Source organism: Lycorma delicatula, chromosome 5, assembly GCF_047948215.1.
Source record: "Lycorma delicatula isolate Av1 chromosome 5, ASM4794821v1, whole genome shotgun sequence".
In the NCBI taxonomy this organism is placed as follows: domain Eukaryota; kingdom Metazoa; phylum Arthropoda; class Insecta; order Hemiptera; family Fulgoridae; genus Lycorma; species Lycorma delicatula.
The window spans coordinates 64,091,722-64,116,088 of record NC_134459.1 but is presented as its reverse complement, the minus strand read 5'-3'; the positions used below and the strand labels follow the sequence as shown (position 1 = coordinate 64,116,088).

The window sequence follows — 24,367 nt, the reverse complement described above, 5'->3', positions numbered from 1 at the left end:
AAATAACAAAAATATATTTGATGGAACAAAATATTGCGGAAATGTAATGTTTATAAATTATTATCTTCAACACACGAGTGTTTTCGTGTGAGTTTTTCTTTTCACCTTGGTTTTGTTGTGAGCGCAGAGATCTATAACAGTCATCGTATGAAAAAAAACGTTATACAAGAATCTGGTTATGAGTTAATCCACACATCACCATCTATCCTCATCCATCTTAGAATTGTATACGCCGTCCTACTTACTTCTACCACAACCTAACTGCATACTACATACATAATATACACAAATACGCCTTTCAGGTATTATATTCCTTTTTATTAAAAAAAAAAAAAAATAATTATATTTTTATCAATTTTACGTTCAGGAAACGTAAAAAGCAAACCGGATTAATGGATTATTGAGAAACTTAATTGTAGTATACGATATGCTCTTAAATTAGTTTGAAACTACCATTGAAACTTAAGTGAGTTTACTAATAGAAGCATGGAATTAAAACCTCGGAGAAAAAAATTATGTTGTTGTAGGAAGAGGAGAATGAATAAGAATAGATGCAAACAAGACAGAGATAAAATCAAAGGGGAACAAGAACAAAAGATCTAATGTGGACATGACTACATCCTTGTACGCCTATTAAATTACATGTACAGATTTATTTAAAATGAAAACTACATAAAAATTTTATTTCATTAATAACTTCTAATATTTTATCATATTTTTTTGTTCTTATTGAATTATTATTTATCGTAAAACTTTTTTTACAATGAGAAGTTAATAATTATTACAAATCAATATATTTAAATTTAAAAAAAGTTAAAAAAAAGGATATGAAGTCTGATTCGAACCGATGTGCCACGATGTGCCTACGATGTGTCTGATTCACCTTATAAGATCCAAATATTTAATTAATTAAAACTTTATTTGGCTATAACTCTGGAACCAATGATAGAAAGTACCACTTATGATAGATATATCGTTGAAAACCTTATTTATTTAATAGTTATTAATACTTATTTATTAGTTTATTGCTGCAGTTAAGAAAAAATTCAAAATCCAAATTTTGTTAGATTTTGGGCTTTTTTGGACGCTCTTGGTTCAGTCGATTTTAATCAAAAGGGGAAGTGCACAACTAGATGTGATAAAAGTCCTAAATCCAAAACTTCAACATCGTACGGCTAATCGTTTTTGAATTATGCGAGATACCGATCGGAAAACCGAAATTTTTTCCGATCACAATACTTTCTTTACTTCGAACAAGGAAGTAAAAAGTTTGAAATCTTGTCACGTTAAAAGTTAATAATTATTAATAAATCAATGTATTTAAATTAAAAAAAAAATTAAAAAAAGGATATTAAGTCTGATTCAAACAGATGTGCCTTCCCCTTATAAGAACCAAATAATTCATTAATTAAAATTTCATTTGGCTATAACTCTGGAACAAATGAAAATAAATATCTTTTATGATATATCGTTGAAACGTTCTCAATGAAGGCTTATTACTGCAATTAAGAAACAGTCCAAAATCCATTTTTTTTATTTATTTATTTTTTTTGACACTTTTGGTTCAGTCAATTGCAATCAAAAGGGGAGGTGCACAACGAGATGTTATAACAGTCCTAAACCCAAAATTTTAATATCCTACGGCTAATCGTTTTTTATTTATGCGAGGTATACGTACGTAAAATCGATTCAGGGATAGCCAGTATGGATATTTCCGTTGAAATCTGATAACCGAAATTTTTCGCGATTACAATACTTCCTTTACTTCGTACAAGGAAGTAAAAAGGTTAAATATTGTCACGTTAAAAGGTTCAGTCATTTTTTGTGAAAAGGCAAAAAATAATTTATTTCATATATTCTCTTGGTGAATATGAGTTATATCTAGGGAGAAAACAACTTCATCAAGTTTCATGAATTCAAGAATCAATAAAGAAATCGGTTTTGTAATAAAATAAAATATTTATAAATTTATAAAAAAAGAAGTAAAATTTCGGGATATTAAGTATGTTATAAGATATACCTAAAACCTTTGATAGTTGATAATCAACTAAAAATACAACAAATTTGTGGTACCTCTAATTTATCCACTTTCCAAATCTATTTTGTAAATATAGCATTTGTGGTTATTGGTACACGAAGTAAAGGAAGTATCGCGAAAAATTTCGGTTTTCAGATTTCAACGGAAATATCCACTTTGACCATTCCTGAATCTATTTTGACTAGTTTCGTCGTGACGTCTGTACGTACGTACGTATGTATCTCGCAAAAACGATTAGTCGTAGGATGTTAAAATTTTGGATTTAGAACTGTCGTAACATATAATTGTGCACCACTCCTTTTGATTGAAGTCGACTGGACAAAAAGTGTCCAAAAAGCCCAAAATCCCCCCAAAAAAAAATCGGATGTTAGACTTTTTCTTAACTGCAGTAATAAGCCCTTTATTGATAGCTTTTCAACGACATATCATAAGTGCTACTTATTTTTATTGGTTCCAAAGTTACCGCCAAAAAATATTTTAATTAATGAAATATTTGGGTCTTACAAGAGGAAGGCACATCGGTTCGAATCAAACTTCATCTCCTTTTTTTTTAATATATTGATTTATTAATAATTATTAACCTCTGATTGTAAAAAACGTTTTATGATAAATAAATTCAGTAATAACAACAAAAAAAAAATATGAAAAAATATTATAAGTTATTAATGAAATAAAATTCTATATACTTTTTATTTAAAAAAAAATGTGTATAGTAATTTAATAGGCGTACAAGGAAATCATGTAGTGCCCATATCAGATTTTTTTTTTTTAAATAATAAATAAACAATGTAAACCGAAATCGTACTGTACGTATATTTAAATGATAAATTTGCGGTTGATATTACCTGACCTAAGAAAAATCCAATCAAAATAAATTTTTTTAATGTTACATAACTTAAAACTTAAGAATTAATTGGAATTATTAGCATTGTTAATGCACCATTTATCACGAATAAAATCTTTAGTTAAGTAAAATCGGGAATTATTAACAGGTGGATGTAATTTATTTATTTACATATCCACTACTAGGATTCTGGGGGTCAGGAAAATTGTATTCAGCAATATTTTTTATCAAAATCCACTTGACGTAAACCCAGAAAAAATTGAAAAACGGATGTAAAAGAAAAACAAAATTAAAAATATATACAAATATTAATTTATCAAATTCATTAAATTGTAGTGGATTCAGTAAATACGAAAATGGGTGGCTTGAACAAAAGGATTTCTAAATTATGGTTTCCATTACGTCTATCACATATAAAATATTGCTGTCATATATAGTAATGTAATTTACTTAAATCTACAAAAGCAATTTTAAATGTTAGTTCACATTAAATAACACGGTTATATATCAAAGTTAAATTATATCTTCTAAATCATAAGTTATTTTATTCTGTGTATCTAATAGATATTAAAATAAATAAGAAAATATCTGGGATTGATTTTATATTTTTACGACTAAATCAGATGCATCTTTAATTTAAAAGATCATTTTTTTAAGCTCAGATAATTTTTCCTTTCGATAAATTCCTATCTGAGGATTTAAGATTTAAAAACTAACTAGTCTTATATTTCACAAAAAAAAACAAAAAACAACGGGAATAATTTTAATTTATTATTTTTTCAGAAAACTTATTACTATTATTCACTATTATTGTAACTGATTGTACCAACTCAGCTATAAAATAGTAAATATTTGCACGAACTGTTATCGTTTGGGATAATGGGAGGATGGCGAGTATAACTTTACAAGAAATGTATGCGGAACAAACAAAGTCTAATTAACTTACCGTACTCTACATTATCAACAAACAGTATTGTAATCTTAAAATTAATCATTCCATGAAAATGAAAAAGATTTACTTTTAAGATAAATCGATAAATATTTTATTAAGTGAATCTAATGCAATATTTGTAAATCTTTTTGAATTTTTTCTTTTGTTTCGTTCGATCAATTTTTTGTTTTTACTAGACGATATTGAAATTTTAGAGCTAGAAGTTAACACATTAATTAAAATAGTAAAATATCAATCAGATTTAAACGTTTAACGAGTCTTTTTTGTAGACCTTTAAATGAATTGAGACCAGAAGTCCCATGAGAAAGGTAGTACATTTTTAGTGTTATAAGAGAAATCTTAGTTAACGATGTGATAAAGTAGACATTACAGAAAATAATGTAGTTATACTCAAGAACAACAAACATCTCATGGCTAAAAAAATGAGGAGTGAATCATTTCTCTTCTTATTTCTTTATGAAATGATTTAAATTTAAATGATATAAGCATTTCAAGTCTACTCTACAAGAAAAAATCTGAGATCCGCCTTGGTTTATTTCTTCCAAATATAACAGTTTTAGAATAATGTTAATCAAGACCAAAAAACGTAACATCATCAATCAAGGTTAGAATTCTGGATAGTCAGATAAAAGTAATTAATTGACTATAAGCAGTCACAGGATGTTTATGATGAATAAACAATATCCGTATATAATATTTTTATAATTTTCAGAAATGGCTTATTGTATGAAACAAACTTTAGGTGAAGTGAGAAATAAATACGTAAAGAATCCATTACGGGATTTCTGCTTAAAAATCTTTTAATTTTACGGTTCCATTATCGACGTAAAATAGCAGTAAACGAAATTTGGTCATCAAATTGTTTAAAACAGGATATGCGACTGATTCTAAGTATAATTTTAAAACCGAAATTAGGTCGCTTGAAGTACGATAATGAAAAGTTAAAATCTTTTCTTCAGAAGTCTAATGAAAAATTATCACGATTGATGATTAGAAGTATTCTTTATACTTTAACATATTTAATTTCTTTAAATTAAAGCCGTATATGATTCAAAAAGTCAAGGAGCCAAAAGAAAATGGTTTAAAATATTTTCAGTAGTTCCAAAATAAAAAAATCTGTTATGGACAACACATGACTTCTTTGTACACCTATTAAATTACATTTACAGATTTTTTAAAATGAAAAGTACATAAAATTTTATTTCATTAATAACTTCTGATATTTTTTCGTATATGTGTTTTTTATTGTTATTACTGAATTCTTATTTATTGTAAAACGTTTTTACAACGAACGGTTAATAATTATTAATAAATCAATATATTTAAATTAAAAAAAAAAAGTTATAAAAAGGAGATGAAGTCTGACTTGAATCGATTTGCCTTCCCCTAAGATTTAAATATTTCATTAATTAAAATATTACTTGGCTCTAATTCTTGAACCAATAAAAATACTTATGATATATAGTTGAAAAGCTCTCAATGAGGGCTTATTACTGCAGTTAAGAAAAAGTCCAAAATCCAAATTTATTTGGATTTTGGACTTTTTTGTGCACTTTTGGTTCAGTCGATTGCAATCAAAAGCGGAGGTGCACAACTAGATGTTATAACAATCCTAAATCCAAAATTTCAACATCCTATGGCTAATCGTTTTGGAGTTATACGAGATTCATATATACACATACGTACGTACAGACGTCACGTCGAAACTTAGTCAAAATGGATTTAGGGATGGTCAAAATGCATATTTCCATTAAAATCTGGAAACCAAAATTTTTCGTGATTACAATACTTCCTTGTACTTCGAAGAAAGAATTTGATCTTAAAACGAATATTTTTTATAAAACGATACTTTATGAGAGATGAAGCATAGTTTATACGTTTCACGAGTCTCAAAACCTTCTATCAGGCAAGATCGATAGAAGATATGTATTTCGTTAGTTGTATACTTTTGTAACAAAACAATAGCATTTAAGTGAAATTTATCTCAAAATTTTTATATTATTAAATAATTAATATTATTTTAATTAAAATTGAATTTATCTAAATGTTAAACACAATTTCAATGTAACTTATTAGTTTTCTTTTCACATAAATTACAGACTATTTTAAAATGAATCACTAAACATGATAAAAATTTTTTGTAAAATTTCTTGGTTATTTTAGAGTACCTTGATTGAAAAGAGAAAATTATTCGTTGGAAAAAAGGATTTAAGAAAACATAAATATAATGATTGTTTACGCAAGTGATTTATTTATCAGTTATCTGATCAGCCTGACGTTCCATACGCATTCTTATAGAGTTTATCGAGTATCATATTAAATACATAGTTATCAGTTTATAAAAATATGCTGTTGAGAAGCAATTATCGTAAGCATGTATTCTAAACTGTTCTCCAACTCATCGTTTGTATCAATCATTTTTATTAACCAGAAATATGTAGAAATAATTTCAAACCTAATGTTGCCCTGATCCTGCTTTTTAGCTAGCAAATCGAACTCGCATAATTCAGCTTAGAACCGTATCAACGTAAATTTAGCTAATGGTTTTAAAAAAAGGGATGAGAATAATTTAATTTTAGCTTTTTTAATTTATACGTAATTTATTAACTATTGGAATAACATATTATTTTGTCAAGGTTTATTATTTTTACCTTTTTTTTATTATAAAAAAACACAACATATCGGTAAGAAGATCTACGCTACTAACTTACGTAAATATTTTTTCATTATTTATTTCTTTGAAGTGATTAGTATTGCCTATTGCAATTAAAGCTCTTCTCTAATCGACTAATTTAAATGATTACTTTCAAGAAAATAATATCGTATACGAAGAAGAAATATACTCTATTGAAGAATAAAGATTTGAAACGATTAAAACTTCTGAAGTTTCAATCCAATGCACACTTATCAGAATTAATTTGATTAATGTAGCTTATTTTAAGTTTAATAATTATAGAGTTTTATAATTATTCTGTTTACATAAAGTTGCAAGAAAATTCTAATTAGAGAGAAAAAGATTTATATATTTAAAATTTTTATTTTGTAGCTTATTTATTATTTTCATATTAAGAGACAGAAGAATATGATCTTTATTTGATGTTGTACAATCTGATATTGTTCTTTTTCATTCACAAAATAAAAATATGTGAGAAGGAATAATGAACTACATGAAACCATTATTAGGAGAGAAATGCGATTTAAAAATTAAGAGAACTAAATCAGAGATAAGATATGGTAGAAAAAGGCATAATAATAATAATAATAATAATAATAATAAAAATAAAATAATTAAAATATTAAGTTATATATATATATATATATATATATATATATATATATATATTGTTTAACTTCCAGGACCACCGTTAGATATTGCTTCAGAGGATGAGATGAATGATTTGTAGAGTGTGTGAAAATGCCATGCCTGACCGGGACGCGAACCCGGGACCTCCGGTTGAAAGGTCGAGACGCTACCATTTGCGTCACGGATGCCGGCATATTAAGGTACATTAAATACAGTAATCGTAACAATTATAACAGCCCAGACAAAGAGTTACAAATCATTCTAAAAACTTACATATTCATCTCTAAGAATAAGTGTTCCTCGGAAAACTTTCTAAGGAACTGAGAAATGAAGTATTATCGCGTTTCCTTCATCGCTGTGCCAAGTATAAGATCGGATATCAGAATGTCAAGTCCACCAAAATTAAGTGACATACACTCTTACAAAAGACAACTTGACATCGACTTGACAATGACATTGACTGGATATATAGTGAACATCATTAATTTTAGAAAAAGTAACGGTGACTGATACCTGTTGCTCTGGTACATGCGTCACAATCTTAAGTAGGTTGAGCCAGAGAATGTAAAGTGACAGATTAATTTTTGTGTAGTGAAATAATATGTTATATACTCTAATTCAATTGTAACATTATATTAGAAAAGTTAAATTTTGTTGTTAAAACATTAAACAAGATTCAGAAATATGGATGAAGTTAGGAAAATGTAAAAAACTGATATGCATGCTAAAAAAACATTCACGATATTATGTCTAGAAGTTACTATAAATATTCATTAAATTATTTGTATGGAGTAGTTTTATAGTAGTAAATTGTAATAAAAGGAGAGAAAAAAAGTCTTTTGAAATTTGGCATCAAAAAAATCTAAACTGGGAAATGGGAAATTAAATTTTTGAATGAAGATGTTTAAAGATGGATTGGAAAAGAAAAAAGTCACTATCGTATTTTCATTAATAGAACAACTGGAGTGGTACATCATATGTGTTACAGCACCTGTGATTTATTTAATTTAGTAATGGAAGGATGTTTTATAAACCTGTTTACGAAGAAGATAATTATATTTCATTCAGCAGATAACTAAGGATGTAGGATGTAATATATATTTATGTTTTTGAGAAGACCTAGTTTTATTAGATGATATTTAAACTACAAGATTTTTGGTGGGTTATCCATAAGAAGCCAGGACTCATCAGATTGTACTTAGGATAAACTGGCTGTTTATGCCCCAGTATGCTCAGTGTAGACCTAGTGTAGTATGACCTATACCCACAACCAAAATTGTAAAGAAAGGATTAAGAGAAACATATAGGGGCAGCGGGTGGCAAAAAGCTGACAGCGAAGATGTAATACTTTCCTGACATTGGTTATTTATTCTTATCTAGTAGAAAAATAATGATACATGAAAATAGACCAAAATGTTTTAAAGATTTCAAAGAATTGATATTTTAAGATTTTGATCGGCTTCTCCACTCCCAATATTACTCCAAAGTATTTTTTTACTTCCACTAAGCCTAGCAAGACATAACCCACCAGGTTGGTCTAGTGGTTGTTTTTTGTGTTTGGAGGGGGGGGGGCGAAAACCGTTTTAACATTATTGCCCGGGAAACAAAAATATATTAAAAAAATCTAAACAACAAACATTAAAACAAAAAATAACTTAAACTAGAAATTTATAAACAAAGTTAAAACTAAAACAAAAATATTAAAATCAAACAACAAAATATTGAACACAAAAACGTACAGCTACTATCACAAAAAAAGAAAGAAAAAAACTTTTATATATATAAATCACAATCTACTTCTCATTCTTTATTATCCATCCCATGTCTACAAAAATATGAGATAAATTGTAAATTTCAAGTTAATAAGCTAAAAGCAATATAACTTGAAATTATAGGAAAGTATAAAATACTATTAACTTTTTTTTCACCTTAAAATAATGAAAAACAAAAAAATCCTAAAAAAAATAAAAACCAAAATATAATTTAAAGTAACAGGCAAATAACTCCTTCAACATATATATATCAACTTATCATAACGATAACGAGGAAAAGAACCACGAACCCATACAAAAAAATAAATAAGAAACACAACCTTAATAAAAAAAAAAAATTATACAATCACCCCCTAAAAACACTAAACAAGTAAAAAATCTCATAAATATTATATTTCTATATTCAGACAAAAAAAATAAAGAAAATCTAAATGATCTATATTCAACATTAAATCCAGAAACTAATTCTGACTCACCCTCAGAAAAATCAAAAGGAGAACGATTAGTTTCAGCTAAAATACAAGAAAGAAAAATTATAAATAAAGGAAAAGAAAAAAAAATAAATCAAACATCAAACTGAAAATAACAAAAATAATTTAAATTAAAAGACTCACAATATAAAATAAAACAAAAAATAACTAAAAAAAAAACAACTTCATAAGAAATTCTTTGAGAAATTCTACGTATACAACCCAATAAAGAATAAACAGAATTAGATGATCAACCGGCAATTATAATAAAATAAACCCCTAAACCAGAACAACAAAAAAAAAAAAAAGACAATAAGAAAATCCTACAAAATTAAAACTAAAAGGAAATATTAATCAAAAAATTAAAGAAACGGAAAGACCCAAAATAGGTACAAAAAAATAAATTAAATAATTTCCAAAGACAAGAAAATAAAACTCCCTTCTAAATAACCTTAAAGCATCTCTAAAAGGCTGTAATAAACCAAACAAACCAACCCTATTAGGACCCCTACGAAATTGAATATAACCCAAAACCCTACGTTCAAATAAAGTAAAAAAAGCAACACCCAAAAGAACAAAAATAAATAAAAAAAAAGAACTAAGAATAAACATTTACTAACTGTAAAAATACATTATTAAATTCTAAATTTAAAGCACTTAAATCTGCCAAATTAGTAAATATATATATATAAATATATATATATATATATATATATAAATAAAACTAAAATAAAAATATAAATATAAAAGTAAAATAACTCTAAAGAAACTCCGAGAGGAGTGTAAAAGGCTCCTTCTCGGATAACAGAAAAAATAAAAATTTAACATGAAAATCATAATTTTAACACTATTAAAAGGTATGTAAAATATTAACACGTCTGAGAAATAAAAACAGCCGGTCCAAAACGTCTTTATCATTGCCCAGGATTTGTCGAATGTTCCTGAACAACTTAAATTTACTACGCAACGCCGCATAATGTACCCAATCTACAAGGATGTTGTTGGTCTAGTGATGAAAACGTCATCGCAAATCAGCTGTTTTCGAAGTCGAGAGTTCTAAAGTTCAAATCCTAATAAAGGCAGTTACATTTAAACGGATTTGAGTACTAGATCGTGGATATCGATATTCTTTGGTGGTTGGGTTTCAATTAACCACACATCTCAGTAATGGTCGAACTGAGACTGTACAAGACTACACTTCATACATATCACCCTCATTCATCCTATGAAATAATTCCTTATGGTGGTTCCGGAGGCTAAACAAAAACAAGAGGAAGACAAAAAAGTTTGTTAGAAAATATGCAATAAATAAAAGGATAACGATTTCTCTTTTGATTTTTGGGGAAGAGGGCAATTTTGTAGCGAAATAAAAAATAAAATGGTAAAATAAGCGTGAACGCATGTATTAAACCTAATATAAAGTGAGGTTATGTTTGCAAACGTTTGAGAAAATCTACTCCAAAAAACTATCAACCTCATCCCCTGGAAATATTGTCCCCAAAATTTTACCAATAAATTATCCAATATACATGAGTCTTTGTGCAATATTTTATCAAAATCGGTTTATACAGTCAAATGTTATGCCAACACACGTACATATGTATGTACGTACGTACGAACATTACCCCCCTACTTTTTTTTATACCCCATTTTTTGACTGATCATCATATTTTCCTTCTTTCAGCATAGCTCTAGAGCTATAAGGTCAAAATCAAGATCTATGAAGGGGTCGCAGTGAGAAAAAAACAACTCTTCGACAGAATACCTTCAAAGTCCTTTTCGTTTTGGATAGAAATAGCGTTACTTATTTGTAACTTTGCGTTGATAGACTTAAAATATATCCTGTAAGAAAATAATTTTTCCTCCAAAAATTAACTCTAAGATAAGTTAAGGTTTTTTTTTATGCAATACTTTTACCTATCACGGAATTATGAGGTGTGTGAAAGAGTTAAACTGAACAATAATCTATCAGCTCAAACGAGGGGTGGTCTGGCTGAACAAATGGACGCAAAGGATGTAGTAAATATATTAAGTATAAAAGACTGGCACAAAAGAGAGAAGAATGAAAATTTTCATTAAACCAGTCGAAAGAATGACGAAAAAATAATATAAAAACTAATATTTAAGTAATAAAAAATTATTTATATGAATTTGTAAAATTATTATTATTAAGGATAATGAATAGTAACTCTTCTTCCAGTTTCCCCTTCTTTTTGAAAAAGTTGAAATGTATTTACCCTCTAAACAATATGAATATTTTATGATGCTTTTGAAACTGCATTAATTATGTACTTGATGTAAATGATTGACTATTGGGGCAAAAAATTAAAATTAGCTTAATTATATTAATTGAAAAATATTGCATCTATTATGACGGCAAATGTACATAAATTATAATAATAGTATTATTTTATATTAATTATAACAACTACATATTTTATAACCTATAAATTACAGTAGATCTACGTCACTTATAATAGTAGAATTATTTATTAATATTAATCTAATATAAAGAGTCATATATAAAATGTATATATATATAAGAATCAGTATCTTAAATTACGCGCTATTTTCAAGCTATAAATTTTTAAGCCGCCATATTATATGTCTTAGTGAGGTTATTAGAAATTCCTCTTACATGTTAGAGCAATATTTGTTTACAGTAAAACCCATTTACAAAAATGAGGAATGTTTGGCGGAACCAATGAGAAAATAACGTACACATTTCAGTAGATATTACGCTTCATTTCGGTTAGTTATTGAAGAATTGTTTAAAAAATTTGAGTATATGTATTCCCTCAAAGATGATACACCGCTTGTTCGTCAACGTTCCGATTGGTCTATACTAATGGTGCAGTGATTGAGAGTGAACAATTAATCCTAAACCATCGAGCGCAACAATTAAACAATTCACAGACTACAGGACAACGAATTTTGACAAAAGATCTCCTTCTTTACGCATATAAAATTTAATTCATACAAAGACCGCTAATAACGAAGAGACTTCTTCAGTTAGGTGTTGGAATATAAGGAAGTGAATGATGGATTTCAATGGAAAATAAATCTTTAGTGATGATGTTCATTTCCACCTTAACTGCTCCATGAATAAACAAAATTATCGAATTTGGGGCATTTTACATTTCCAAAGGAAGCTAACATTCATTCCATGCATTCACAGTACTAATTTGGACTGGGGGAGTGAATGGGTTCTATTTCTTCGAGAATGACGCTGGTGTTACTATGACGGAGAACGCTGTACGTTATCGTAGGATGCTCGAGAATTTTTTTTAACAGAACTGGACATTAAGGTGCGACCTGGCACACAGTACGTGAAACCATCCAATTATTGATGACCCCTACTGCTCTTAGTGCGGCGACCCGGATACTTCAGAACGCGTGGTGCTCTGGTGCCCGAAGTGGGATGGATACCGCCTAGCTTGCTCGGCGATTACCGGACCGCTCAGCATATAGAACATCATCGCCACCATGTTGCGGAGTTTTGATACCATCGTAGGGTACGTGGCGAGGGTTCTTAAGGAGAAGGATCGGGGATGAGAGACAGCCCTCTGCGGAGCTGCCGTTCGCACGTGATTGCACGAGTGGGCGGTAGTGATGAGGCACGGGGACTCTCGCACCCCCGAACGAAGAAGACCGAGTCCCGGTGGGTATACCCTATTCGGGGTGTCCCCGTTAGAGTCGCTGGCATAAAGATCGAGTCCCGGCTTCCGGAGAGGGGACCCAGGGACGGCATAGCCGAGTCTGGTGGATCCTACTCTGGGGGTTTGAGGCGGGTGCAAAGTAAGATCCGACCGGCGGGCTGAGACGTGGAGGCCCGTTAGCGTAAAGGAAACCCCCCTGGGCTGTGTAATACTTAAATGCAGGATCCGGCCCGGGGGAGAAAAAGAATTGCAGATCAAATTTCCAGGTAGTGTAATCTCTCATTTTGGAGATCAGAACTTACCAGCAAGGACGTGCGATCTAACACATTGCGATTACTTTTTGTGGGGTTATTTGAAGAGTAACATGTTTGTAAATAACTCACAGATACTCTTAGAGTTGAAGAACGGGATTCACTACTGTACTGAAGAAACTGACTTGCTTTTGTGAATATGTACTTGAATATTTATTAAAAGAATGGCTACTTCTACCGATGTAGCCATGGCCGTCCTCTGGCAGATAAATTATACCATATTTAATATATTCTTACATTGTACATTATATTACAATAAAACAACATATTTTAAAACATTAAAAATATTAAATATTGTTGAAAAAAAATTGAGTTTAAAAAAAATAATTGAAGTACCAGTTCTTATTGAGACATCTATATACAGAGAATCCAGTAAATAATGCTACTTTAACATTATTTTTTCCAGAAAAAAGTTATAATAATTTGATTTCTTAAATATTAGTTATACGAAGACAATTTATGTTATGGAAATATAATTAAAAATCATACATAAATAAAATAATTAAAAATAAGACATAATAGTTACCTTTTCAATTGTAGTTCCAGCAAGATCTTCCGGTACACCAACAACTGAACACACAGTCCTTTTAAGTCGTAATTTATTAACGTGAAACGCAGATCCATAACAATACATAAGCATCATAGTCGTTGGAAAGTAAAAGAAACATGCGGCAAGAATCCGAAGGCTAGGTCGTCGATAAAACGGATCACAGGCAGCAAGACCGCTTAAATTGAAGTAATATCCGCCTCTTGGAAGTACAAGCGCTGAGAATACCGTCAACGAGGCAATCAATGTTAAACTGAGCAGCGCCATACAACCCTGTAACAAACACTACTGGGATGTAATAAAGTCTGCTTTTAAATCAGATTTACATCGCTTTAATTATTTAAAGAGATTAATTTAAGCGTAAATAAGTAAATATACAACATTAACATTACTACATGTAATTAAAACGGCTTATCTTTGTACATAACTAACTAAAATGATCGATTTCCTGAAGAATATTATTTTACTTGTTATAAATTTTAATTATTCTTGTTATAAATTTTTCACTCTCATTATCCAAAGGAAAAGAAAATAAACTTTAAAACCTAGTTAAGATTAAGATCAGATTTATAAATTATAACTTCAAACGAAAGAAATTTTATATTTTACCTCTATATTTATTTAGAGTGTTTTATCTTTAAAATTAAGCACATTTAAGAATTAATGTTATTGTATTTTATTTAAATGAATAATAAGAGATAGATCCCTGCTTAGTTTTATTAAAATATTAATTCCGGTTTTCTAGAAATTGATGAAAATAATTCATTCAATTTATTTGCACTTCTTTAAATTACAGTTTATAACTCAAAACGGGATCTTCTCAGCTGAGTAAAAATCGTTATTTAAGAGTATTATTTCTAAAACCGGTTCAAAATCTTTTTAAAATAAATTTAATAAACTAACTGGTCAGAAAATTTTAAATTCTTTGTGAAAAAAAAATCATCAGTTTTTAATTAATCGATAATTTGGTTATTAAAAATTACGAAGTTAATTAAACTGAATACTTAAATGTTTTAAAGTTTTTTTTAACCTCCGGATCCACAGTTAAGTTTGCTTCAGAGGATGAGATGAATGATTTGTAGCGTGTGTGAAAATACCATGCCTGACCGGGTTTCGAACCCGGGATCTCCGGGTGAAAGGCCGACACGCTACCACTCGCGCCACGGAGGCGGGCAAATGTTTTAAAGTTATTATGTTTTGGTGGGTTCAGTTTTTATGGTAAATCTGTTAGATGGAAATCATATTTTGAGGTTACTCTGCAGGTCCCGGGTTTGAATCCCGGTCAGGCATGGCAATTTTCACTCGCTACAAAACATTCATCTCATCCTCTAAAGCAATACCTACCAGTGAAAAATAGAGTGAAAAATACTTACAGGACGGTCCGTATCCAGTGATAAATTCTCAAATACAATATAATTAATCTCAACTGTTACATGTATAGATATTTGGAATTTTTTCACCTTAAAATTTACACATTATATATCAAGTCAAGCTAAATTGTCATACGAGTTTTTCGGATCTACAAGGATTCTCATACCTAAAAATAAATATTATTATAGGACAAAATATGTGTGGCGATTTATTTAAATTGAAGTTTTCAGTTAATAAATAAATTGGTGCAAAAAAGAATACTAATTCATTACATATGAAAAAAACTCGTTTTTTAATAAATTATAAACTTATATTTTAATATTAGTATTATGTTCTTAGATGAGTATTATTCATTTGTCTAATGAAAGCTGCCTTACTTAATTGAGAGAAGCGCACTAAAATATCCTCAATAGTAAGGTAAAATACTCTTCAAATAAATAAGAGAAAAATTATAAAAAAAGTACATTCAGAAAACATTTCGTACTTCAGAAGAAATGAAGAATTTCTTCTGTGTAATTAATTTAATTTTTTTTAAAGCACAATTTATTTGAGCAAAAAACTTTATCAGAATAATTTACAATCAAAGAAAAATTATTTGCGATTGATTAAATTATGAAGAGTTGAGTTATAAATTGCGAGTTTCTTTGTCGTAATCAAGGTGGGCACAAATGTAAGATTAAAAAATTTCTTTAGGTAGAATTTTTTCATAGTTTAAAGCTAATTCATCCTTTAAAGTTTTCAGTGCTATTAATATTTTACAACCCTGTTTCACAATTATGCCTGGAGGTATTTAAGAGATTTAAAGATCATTTTAAAATCAATATACATGAAAATCAACACTAAAGCACTAAAGAAATAAATAAGACTTACCCAGTAGAGAAATTTACTTTTAATTAGATTTTAATGTTCTTATTACTAATACGTTTTGGAATTAAACAAATTAACGAAACTGTGTCAAGAATGGTAAAATTAATTTGGATAAGGCACACTATATTACATAATCCATTCTACGGATAAAATTCTTCTCTTGATTTAAAATTAATAATTCAGAATTATAATTTTTAAATAATATCTAATTATCATATAAAATAAACTAAATTTTATAATTTAAAATTCTACTCTTTTTTAATCTAACCTATTAAGCGGTTTTATATCACATGTTTATTTTTTTTCTCTCACGTGGTTGAGATTTGATTAGGTTTTGTTTTACTTCATTATATGGAATTGAAAACTAACAGATTATACAAACTAATGATTAAAAACTGATAGTTTTAAAGAAAACTATTAGTTTTAGGTAGATTTCATAAGAAAATATTTTGCCATAGGTAGCTATTGCTACCTATTGTAATGGGTACCATGATTAGAATTCCGGAAAATTTCAACATGTCTTCGCGTTTCATATCTCCCAGACCCCGAAACCACCGTTACGTCAAATTATATATATATAATTTCACTTTCTTATGGTCATGATAACTGCTGTAATTTTGCGCCAATAACTTTCAAATTGTTCCTGAAAAATAAATCGTCCCAAAATCTCGGTCGAGTTCGTTAACGGCAAAAATTGGACCATGGGGTTGGAAATGGGAGCTTTTTCAACAAAAACAAAATATAACTTTCTTATTAAGTAAAATATCGAATTCGTTTAAAGTTCCTACTATTATATAAATAAGGGCATAAAACTTATTAAAGTAAACTTTTTTGATATCACCAACCATTGGCCTAGGGGGTGGAAAAAATGGGATTCTGAAGACAAAAAAAATCATATCTCCCTTAATAGACACAGCATCGAATCGGTTTAAAGTAGTCCTTAGTCCTTTAAACATTACCTAAAACGTTTGTCTGAAACAAGTTTTGATGTGACCAACGCTTACGGCAAGGAATGACCAAAACAAAAAAACCCCCCCAAAAAATATATCACTATAACATTCTTAAGTAAAATATCGAATTCGTTTAAAGTTCCAACTATTCTTTGGGTAAGGACCTAAAACTTATCTAAGTAAAGTTTTTTGATATCACCAAATAGAGACCGGATTATATGCAATATAAAACGCTTGAAATATGCATGAAGAATGCTTAAAATATGCTTGAAAAGCGTCAAAATATGCAAATATTAAAAAAAAATAGTAATTTTTAGTTTTTTATTTATTTCAGAATCAGCATAAAATTAGTAAGTTGAATAACAGATAGATAATTTCGATAATTAACAATTATTTAACATTTTGTTACTTTTTTAACTTTATAAATTACTAATAATATCTATTTATAAATTAATTGATGTAATTTTTTAGATTATTAATTTACTAAATAATTTTGAAGCTTATTTGTGGAAGTATAAGTAATTGTATTAAAATTGACAATCCTGACACAGAATTTGAAATCGGGAGATTCTGGATATCAGGATAAAACGGTATTTATAGCAAGTAATATTTTTTAATGATTTCTGTAAGGTTTAAATAATATCCTAATATTAGATATCTATTTATTTATTTTTGGAACATATACATACATAAAACAGTAGTTAATTAAGCAGTGTTGTATAATTATACTTGAAAGCAATTAATAAAAAAGAAAACAAGTATGATTTTCAGTATGAAATATTTAGCTCAGTTCAAAGCAGTCTGAAAAAACAATTATAAAATGAAGCAACAAATTATAAGGAAATATCGCTATAGGGAAAACACTACTTTACGTAAAAGTATGTAATTTATTACTAGATAGTAGTCATATATACACTTTATATGTTTGAAATTATGTAATGCGTATCAAAATAATTATCTAAAATTTGTGAAGAGGCATGTAGTGGAACTTGTTTTCATTGTAACCGCTACTGTCTGGGCCATCTGGAATGTTTCACATATTTCATTTTTTTTTAACTAGAGAAGCATTAATTTTTTACTTCTTTTTTTATAAAGAGGCCATCGTATGGGCTTAACAACAGGACGTGAAATACAAAACACGCACGCATATTGTATATTACACATGTAAAATGTGTACAATCTGAATTATATTTCAACAAAACAACTTTTCTTTGTCCGATTTTCACTTTCTAAATTAGTCTTTTTAATATACGCATTTAAGCTTTTAACAGAAATACATTGTTACTATTGTTTTTTGCGACAATTTTATAAAATATGATTAGGCTTCATTTTTATAATGAGCAGAGCAAAATTAAAATGTATCAATTATTTATACAAGAAACTTCTTTTTTGATTATCGACTAAAAATATGGAAATAGTTATTTTATAATTAAATAAAAAATAAATCGTAAGCTACTACTTTACGATTTATTTATAAACTACTAGTTTATTGTTTTAACAAAGAAAACAATAATATTTAAAGAAATTAGAGAACAGGTAATAAATAAAAGAGAAACCACTACTTTTTTATAGTTTTTTATAATAGTTTTTGTTCATTTTGATATCTAAAATTCGAAAATTAATAGTCAGGTACACTTTTTTAGTTACGCTTTTTATGTTTTAGTGTTTTTTTCTGTCCCTTTAATTTTTTTAACAGGGAAAAAATAATCAGAAAAGTATGAAAAATATAGCTGGTAACGTAAACGGTTTATTTTTTTGTTTAATTATAATATTTTAATACTTTTAATTTTATTTAATATTACTGACAATAGATACCGCAGATAAAAGAAACGTCAACGTTCCAGCTAGTAGCATCATAACGAATCACTCTTCTAACAGTTCAAATTTTATCGACTTGAAATTAATCGTAACTCAAGAATGACTAAACCAATCTACAAAAAATTTTCACATTCAGAACTTCAGACACGTTACTACACCATATCTAAATTTCAATGAGATTGATTCAGTAGTTTCGGAGACTCTCGAGCAACAAAATTTTATACGTACGCCTATATATCTGTACACATAAAATTGAAAAGCGTTTTTATTTGTTTGGGATAAACAAAAAATTTACTCGATCAATCGCAACCAAATTTTTAACCATGTTTCTTGACATAACTGAGAAGGTTTTTAGATATATTTCATCTCGAAAAATCTCGAAGAACCAACCGATCGATTGCTTTCAAATTTTCAGGATACATTCGTATTATAACATGGAAGGTTTTAAGCCACAAACGGAGGCTGTAGGTCCATTGAAGGTTAAATATTACAAATATTCATTATTTCTTCACCCCCAAGGAGGGTGAAGATGTAAATTAAAGATATTCATTAAGGAGGTAAATGATTAATCCTTTTATTTCATTATTATATTTCAGCCACATTATTATATACGAGGTGCGACAATAAAGTAATGAGACTGGTTTTTCTTTGCAAGATGTGGCAACCCTGCAGCTTGCGTAGGCACACCATCTTTGACCTTGGTCTATAAGCTACTTCTAGTCCAAGCGGCACATTGATTCAACTGCTCAGTCGTGAGTTGTGCTGTAATAAGTGAACACGTGTTTGTGTCTCTCGTAACAGAAATGAAACCGCAAAATATTGCGCAACGGTATGCCATTTCTTTTTGCGTTAAATCGGGTGAAAACGCGACGACAACTTATGGTAAGCTTCAGAAGGCTTTTGAAGAGGAGGTTATGTCAAGAGCTCAAGTTTTTCGGTGGCATAAAATTTTTAGTGAAGGCAGAACGAATGTTGAAGACCGCAGTGGACGACCATCAACCACAGACAGATGTCAACTTCACCAGGGTACGTGTAATCGTACGATCTGATCGAAGATTATCCGTGAAAATGATTTCAGAAGAACTCAACATCGATCGAGAAACGGTTCGTCTAATATTAACTGAAGATCTTGGTATGAGAAAGATTTGTGCAAAAATGGTCCCCAAAAATCTCAACAACAGCGAGAAACACGGAAAAATGTGGCAGCCGATCTGTTACAGCAAACGGAAATCAATCCAGATTTGTTGAGCCGTGTTATCACTGGTGACGAAGGTTGGTTTTTTCAATACGATCCGGAGACAAAACGCCAAAGTTCACAATGGTGCTCAAAGGGATCACCCAGACCAAAAAAAGCTCACATGTCAAAGTCAAAAGTAAAATGCACGCTTGTGAGCTTCTTCGATTCCAAGGGAATTGTTCGTAAAGAGTGGGTGCCTCCTGGACAAACAGTTAACCAATATTTCTACAAAAAAATTTAGAAAGACTTTGTAAACGAGTTCTTCGTGTCCGTGCCAACATTGTTGATAATTGGATTTTGCATAACGATAATGCGCCATCCCATACTGTTCTGTCAGTACAGCAATTTTTAATCTCAAAACAAATTTCAGTACTACCACAGCCACCTTATTCACCAGATATCGCTCCGTGCGACTTTTTTCTATTTTCAAGAGTCAAAATGGCGGTTAAGGGACACCATTTTCAAACACACAAGATGTCCAAAAAGCTGTGACGAGGGTCTTGGAGGATATTACAGAAGATGAGTTCCAGAAATGTTACCATCAATGGCAGAAGGGCTGGAATTAGTGTGTGCAATCAGAGGGGAACTACTTTGAAGGAGACAACACTAAACATGACTAAAACGGTAAGCAACTTTTTTTTTCACATCAGTCTCATTACTTTATTGTCGCACCTCGTATGTATATATATATATATATATTTAGATTAATTGTATTAATTGTATTGTATAAATATATATATAGAATTTCCTCATTTTTTTGAAATCAGTTAAAAACAATAAGAAAAATAAATAAACACTTAAAAAAACAAGATTTATTAATAAATCTGTTGATTTTTTTTTATGTTTATCACTCATTTCCACATAATTTTTTATTTAAATAATAATCTTCTTATTTGAATTTAAGACATTCTGATATGTGAAGTATTATATCCGGAAATACATCTGAATGTCACAGAGAAATAAACCATTTTGATGTAAAAAAAAAAAATTTTTTAAAAATCCCACTTCTTTTACACGACTGCCCATAAAGGAGTGTAATATTTTAAGGACGTTTGTATGTATGTATGTTCCACGGTAGCAGCTCAACGGTCGAGCAGATTTAGATGAATGATCCCGGGTTAAAATCCTTACATTTCCAGGAGTGTCATAGGCTGTATAAATATGTATATTTATATTATATGTATGTATGTATATTTATAAAAATATATGCAGTAGTGGAGATTTGCCGATGAAGCACAAATTTTAATGAATTGATTAATGAACTGTGAACCTCTATCAATGTGTTAAGCTGGGTTTGAATTGAATAATTCAAATCAATCGAATGAATAAAATTACAAAAATAATAGAATTATGAGTAAATTAAATACGTAGAATAAAATAATAAATAAATTAAAATAAATTTCTGTTTAACAATAATGGGCTTCCCATAAGGACTGCGTGTGAAGCGAGGTGCGAGCACCTCGTGCGAGGATAGACTGATTATCACCATCAACAGGTAACAAACAGGGTGCCTCTGGGGCGCTGTTTTGGAAGGTGCAATGGGGTGCTCTTATAATATCTCAGCAAACAATCGTCCGAGTTTCAAAATTCAAACGGGGTATTTATTAATAGGTTGAAGGCTTACTTTTGCATGCATCAGGAACACTCTCGATCTAGTCGGAAACTATGTTATATCTTCGGAACAAATCTCCCGATTTTCAAACTTCAAACGGGATATCTGCTAGAATAATACAAAATTACGATACAACCAAAGAACAAAAATTGACTGATATACTCAGAAAAATCGAGTGGCCTGCCGTTACGCCGAGACCACCTTGAGCCGGCGAGCTCCCAGAAACGGTCTTAGTAGAATTTAATGCCAGTACTATTAGAGGTAATGCATCGGATTGAGGATCGAGCTCACTATTGTCGAATTTGATATGAGGGGGATAGGGCAAAGGAGAACGGCGTATGCTACCACTAATATTGTCCTGGGCTGTGACGGTGCATAAAATAAAAGGGACTACCCTAGATAGAGCTGTCGTAGATCTGAACACTCACATCTTTGCCAAGGACCAGGCCTACGTAGCACTGAGTCGCGTGAGACAATCTGAGAGTTTAGCCATTAGTTTTTTCGATCTCAGAAAATTGTTGTATGATTTACACGATAAAGTCCCGAGGAACTCAAACGCTTGAGAAATCTGCAAGTTTAGATTGGTATACGCCAGTTAAACAAGTAAACTGAAATGTTTGTAGTTTTCTAATATGGCTTCAGTACGTTAAAAAAATTATATTCATAGGTTTTCGGAACGTGAATTTTTTCTAGATGATCACTAAAAAGTATTAAATAATAAAAACAATTATAAAAATTAAAAAAACACGACAAAAATAAAAAAAATAAATAAATTGAATTAAAAACTTCTTTTCGGCATGCCGGAAGGCGGAGGTAGATTTTACCAATGCTGAATAGGAGAAAAAAAAGATTTGCACCTTAAAATTAAGAAAACCTTCAAATTTACTCAATACGACAATGGTTGCATATGAAAAAAAGTTTCACATGTTTAGCATACGACAAGCCCTTCTTACAATTCCAGCAAAATTTGGTCATCCCTTGCCGTTAGAGTTGGTTATATCAAGAATTGTTTTAGACAAAAATTTTAGGTAATGTTTAGAGGACTAACGATTACTTTAAATCGATTAGATAGTGTGCCTATTAAGGTAGTATGGTTTTTTTGTCTTCAAAACCCCATTTTTCCACCCCCCCTGGGCCAGTGGTTGGTGATATCAAAAAACTTTACTTATATAAGTTTTAGGTCCTTATCCAAAGAATCGTCGAAACTTTAAACTAATTCGATGTTTTGCTTAATAGGAAAGTTATAGGAATATTTTGTTTTTTTTCGAAAAAGCCCTTCCATTTCCATCCCCATGGTCCGATTTTGCCCATTAACGAACACGACCGAGATTTTGGGTCGTGTTTTTTTAGGAAACAATTTTAAAGTGATTGGCGCAAAATTACGGCAGTTATCATGTTCAAAAGAATGTGAAATATGGGTGTAGATATACGTAAGTATAAATGTATAAATAAACTTTTGAGCTAACGGTGGTTTTGGGATCTGGAGGAACTGAAACGCGTAGATATGTCGAAATTTTCCGGAAGTGGAATCATGGAATGCATTACAATAGGTAGCTTTCTTACGAAATTTACCTAAAAAAACAGTGTGATTCAATGTGGCGGATCCAAGATGGGGAACAAAAATTTCAAACACCATAAAGTAATAATTTTGTAATTATGTAGATCCATATTTATTTTTACCTCCTAGTATCCCCCGTTTTGAAATACGAAGTGGTTTCCATGCTTTAATATCATCCTGTATATACATATTTATCTTCATCTATTTCTATTTTCTTCTCCTTCCTTCGGGTAAGCGAGCAGGCGCAGTATTATTACATCACGGACTCTTGCCCTCTTCCCTCATTTACTTAATTTTTTTGATGTAGATAAAAGTGGTTGTTATATAAGTATTATTAATTTTTATGTTTTGTAAACAAGATAACAACGTTTATTCTTTTTCTTTCAAGCGACACGTACGTTGGATCAATCACTTTTTTGTGTTTTGTGTCTTTCTTTTAGCTCATTATGTTTCATTCTTTCCTATTTTTCTTTCCTTTCTTGTTTGGAGAATTATATATACATATGTATATATATATATTTTTATCATATTGTATCCACTGTATTGAACAATATAAAATAATTATCAACATATATTATCAAAACCACCAAATACAGTCAAAAAAATAGTAAGATTCACTAAAATACCATTAAAATAAGGAAAGATTATTATAAAATTTATTTTAGTTTAATGAAAAATCATGTTATGAATATATTTTATGTGTAACCTTGTAATTTTAACTGCTGAAGATGAAGTAATTTAACTTCGAAAGCGCTCCAGTTCTTACCATTTTATTGACTGTATTTGGTGATTTTGTTAATGTTTTATTATATATATTTACGCGCACACATAAACAAGATGAACTAAAATTTAGAATACATTGATTTTAAATGAGAAACTGGGAATAATGCTTTAAAACAATTATTAGGATTTAATACTGTAGTTTTTCGGTCATTAACTTTCATTTTAATTTTGCCTTATTAGTGTTTTATACACCAGTAAATTAGTTGTCCTATTCTCTATTCAGTTACAGTATATATAGATTGTTATAAAGCTAATGCCAAGTTCATTATCATTA

At 29.6% G+C, this 24,367-nt stretch overlaps 1 protein-coding gene across 2 annotated transcripts in view; it reads right to left on the bottom strand.

Moving 5' to 3' along the window:
• Nucleotides 1-24,367, bottom strand: part of LOC142325029 (trace amine-associated receptor 8c) — a 587,837-nt gene that overhangs the window by 104,303 nt on the left and 459,167 nt on the right. The window contains exon 5 of one of the 2 annotated variants that reach the window (XM_075366282.1): nt 13,877-14,182. In XM_075366282.1, coding sequence (XP_075222397.1) covers nt 13,877-14,182 — 306 coding nt within the window. The remainder of the gene's footprint in view (nt 1-13,876; nt 14,183-24,367) is intronic. The other variant, XM_075366283.1, reaches the window with a different exon arrangement.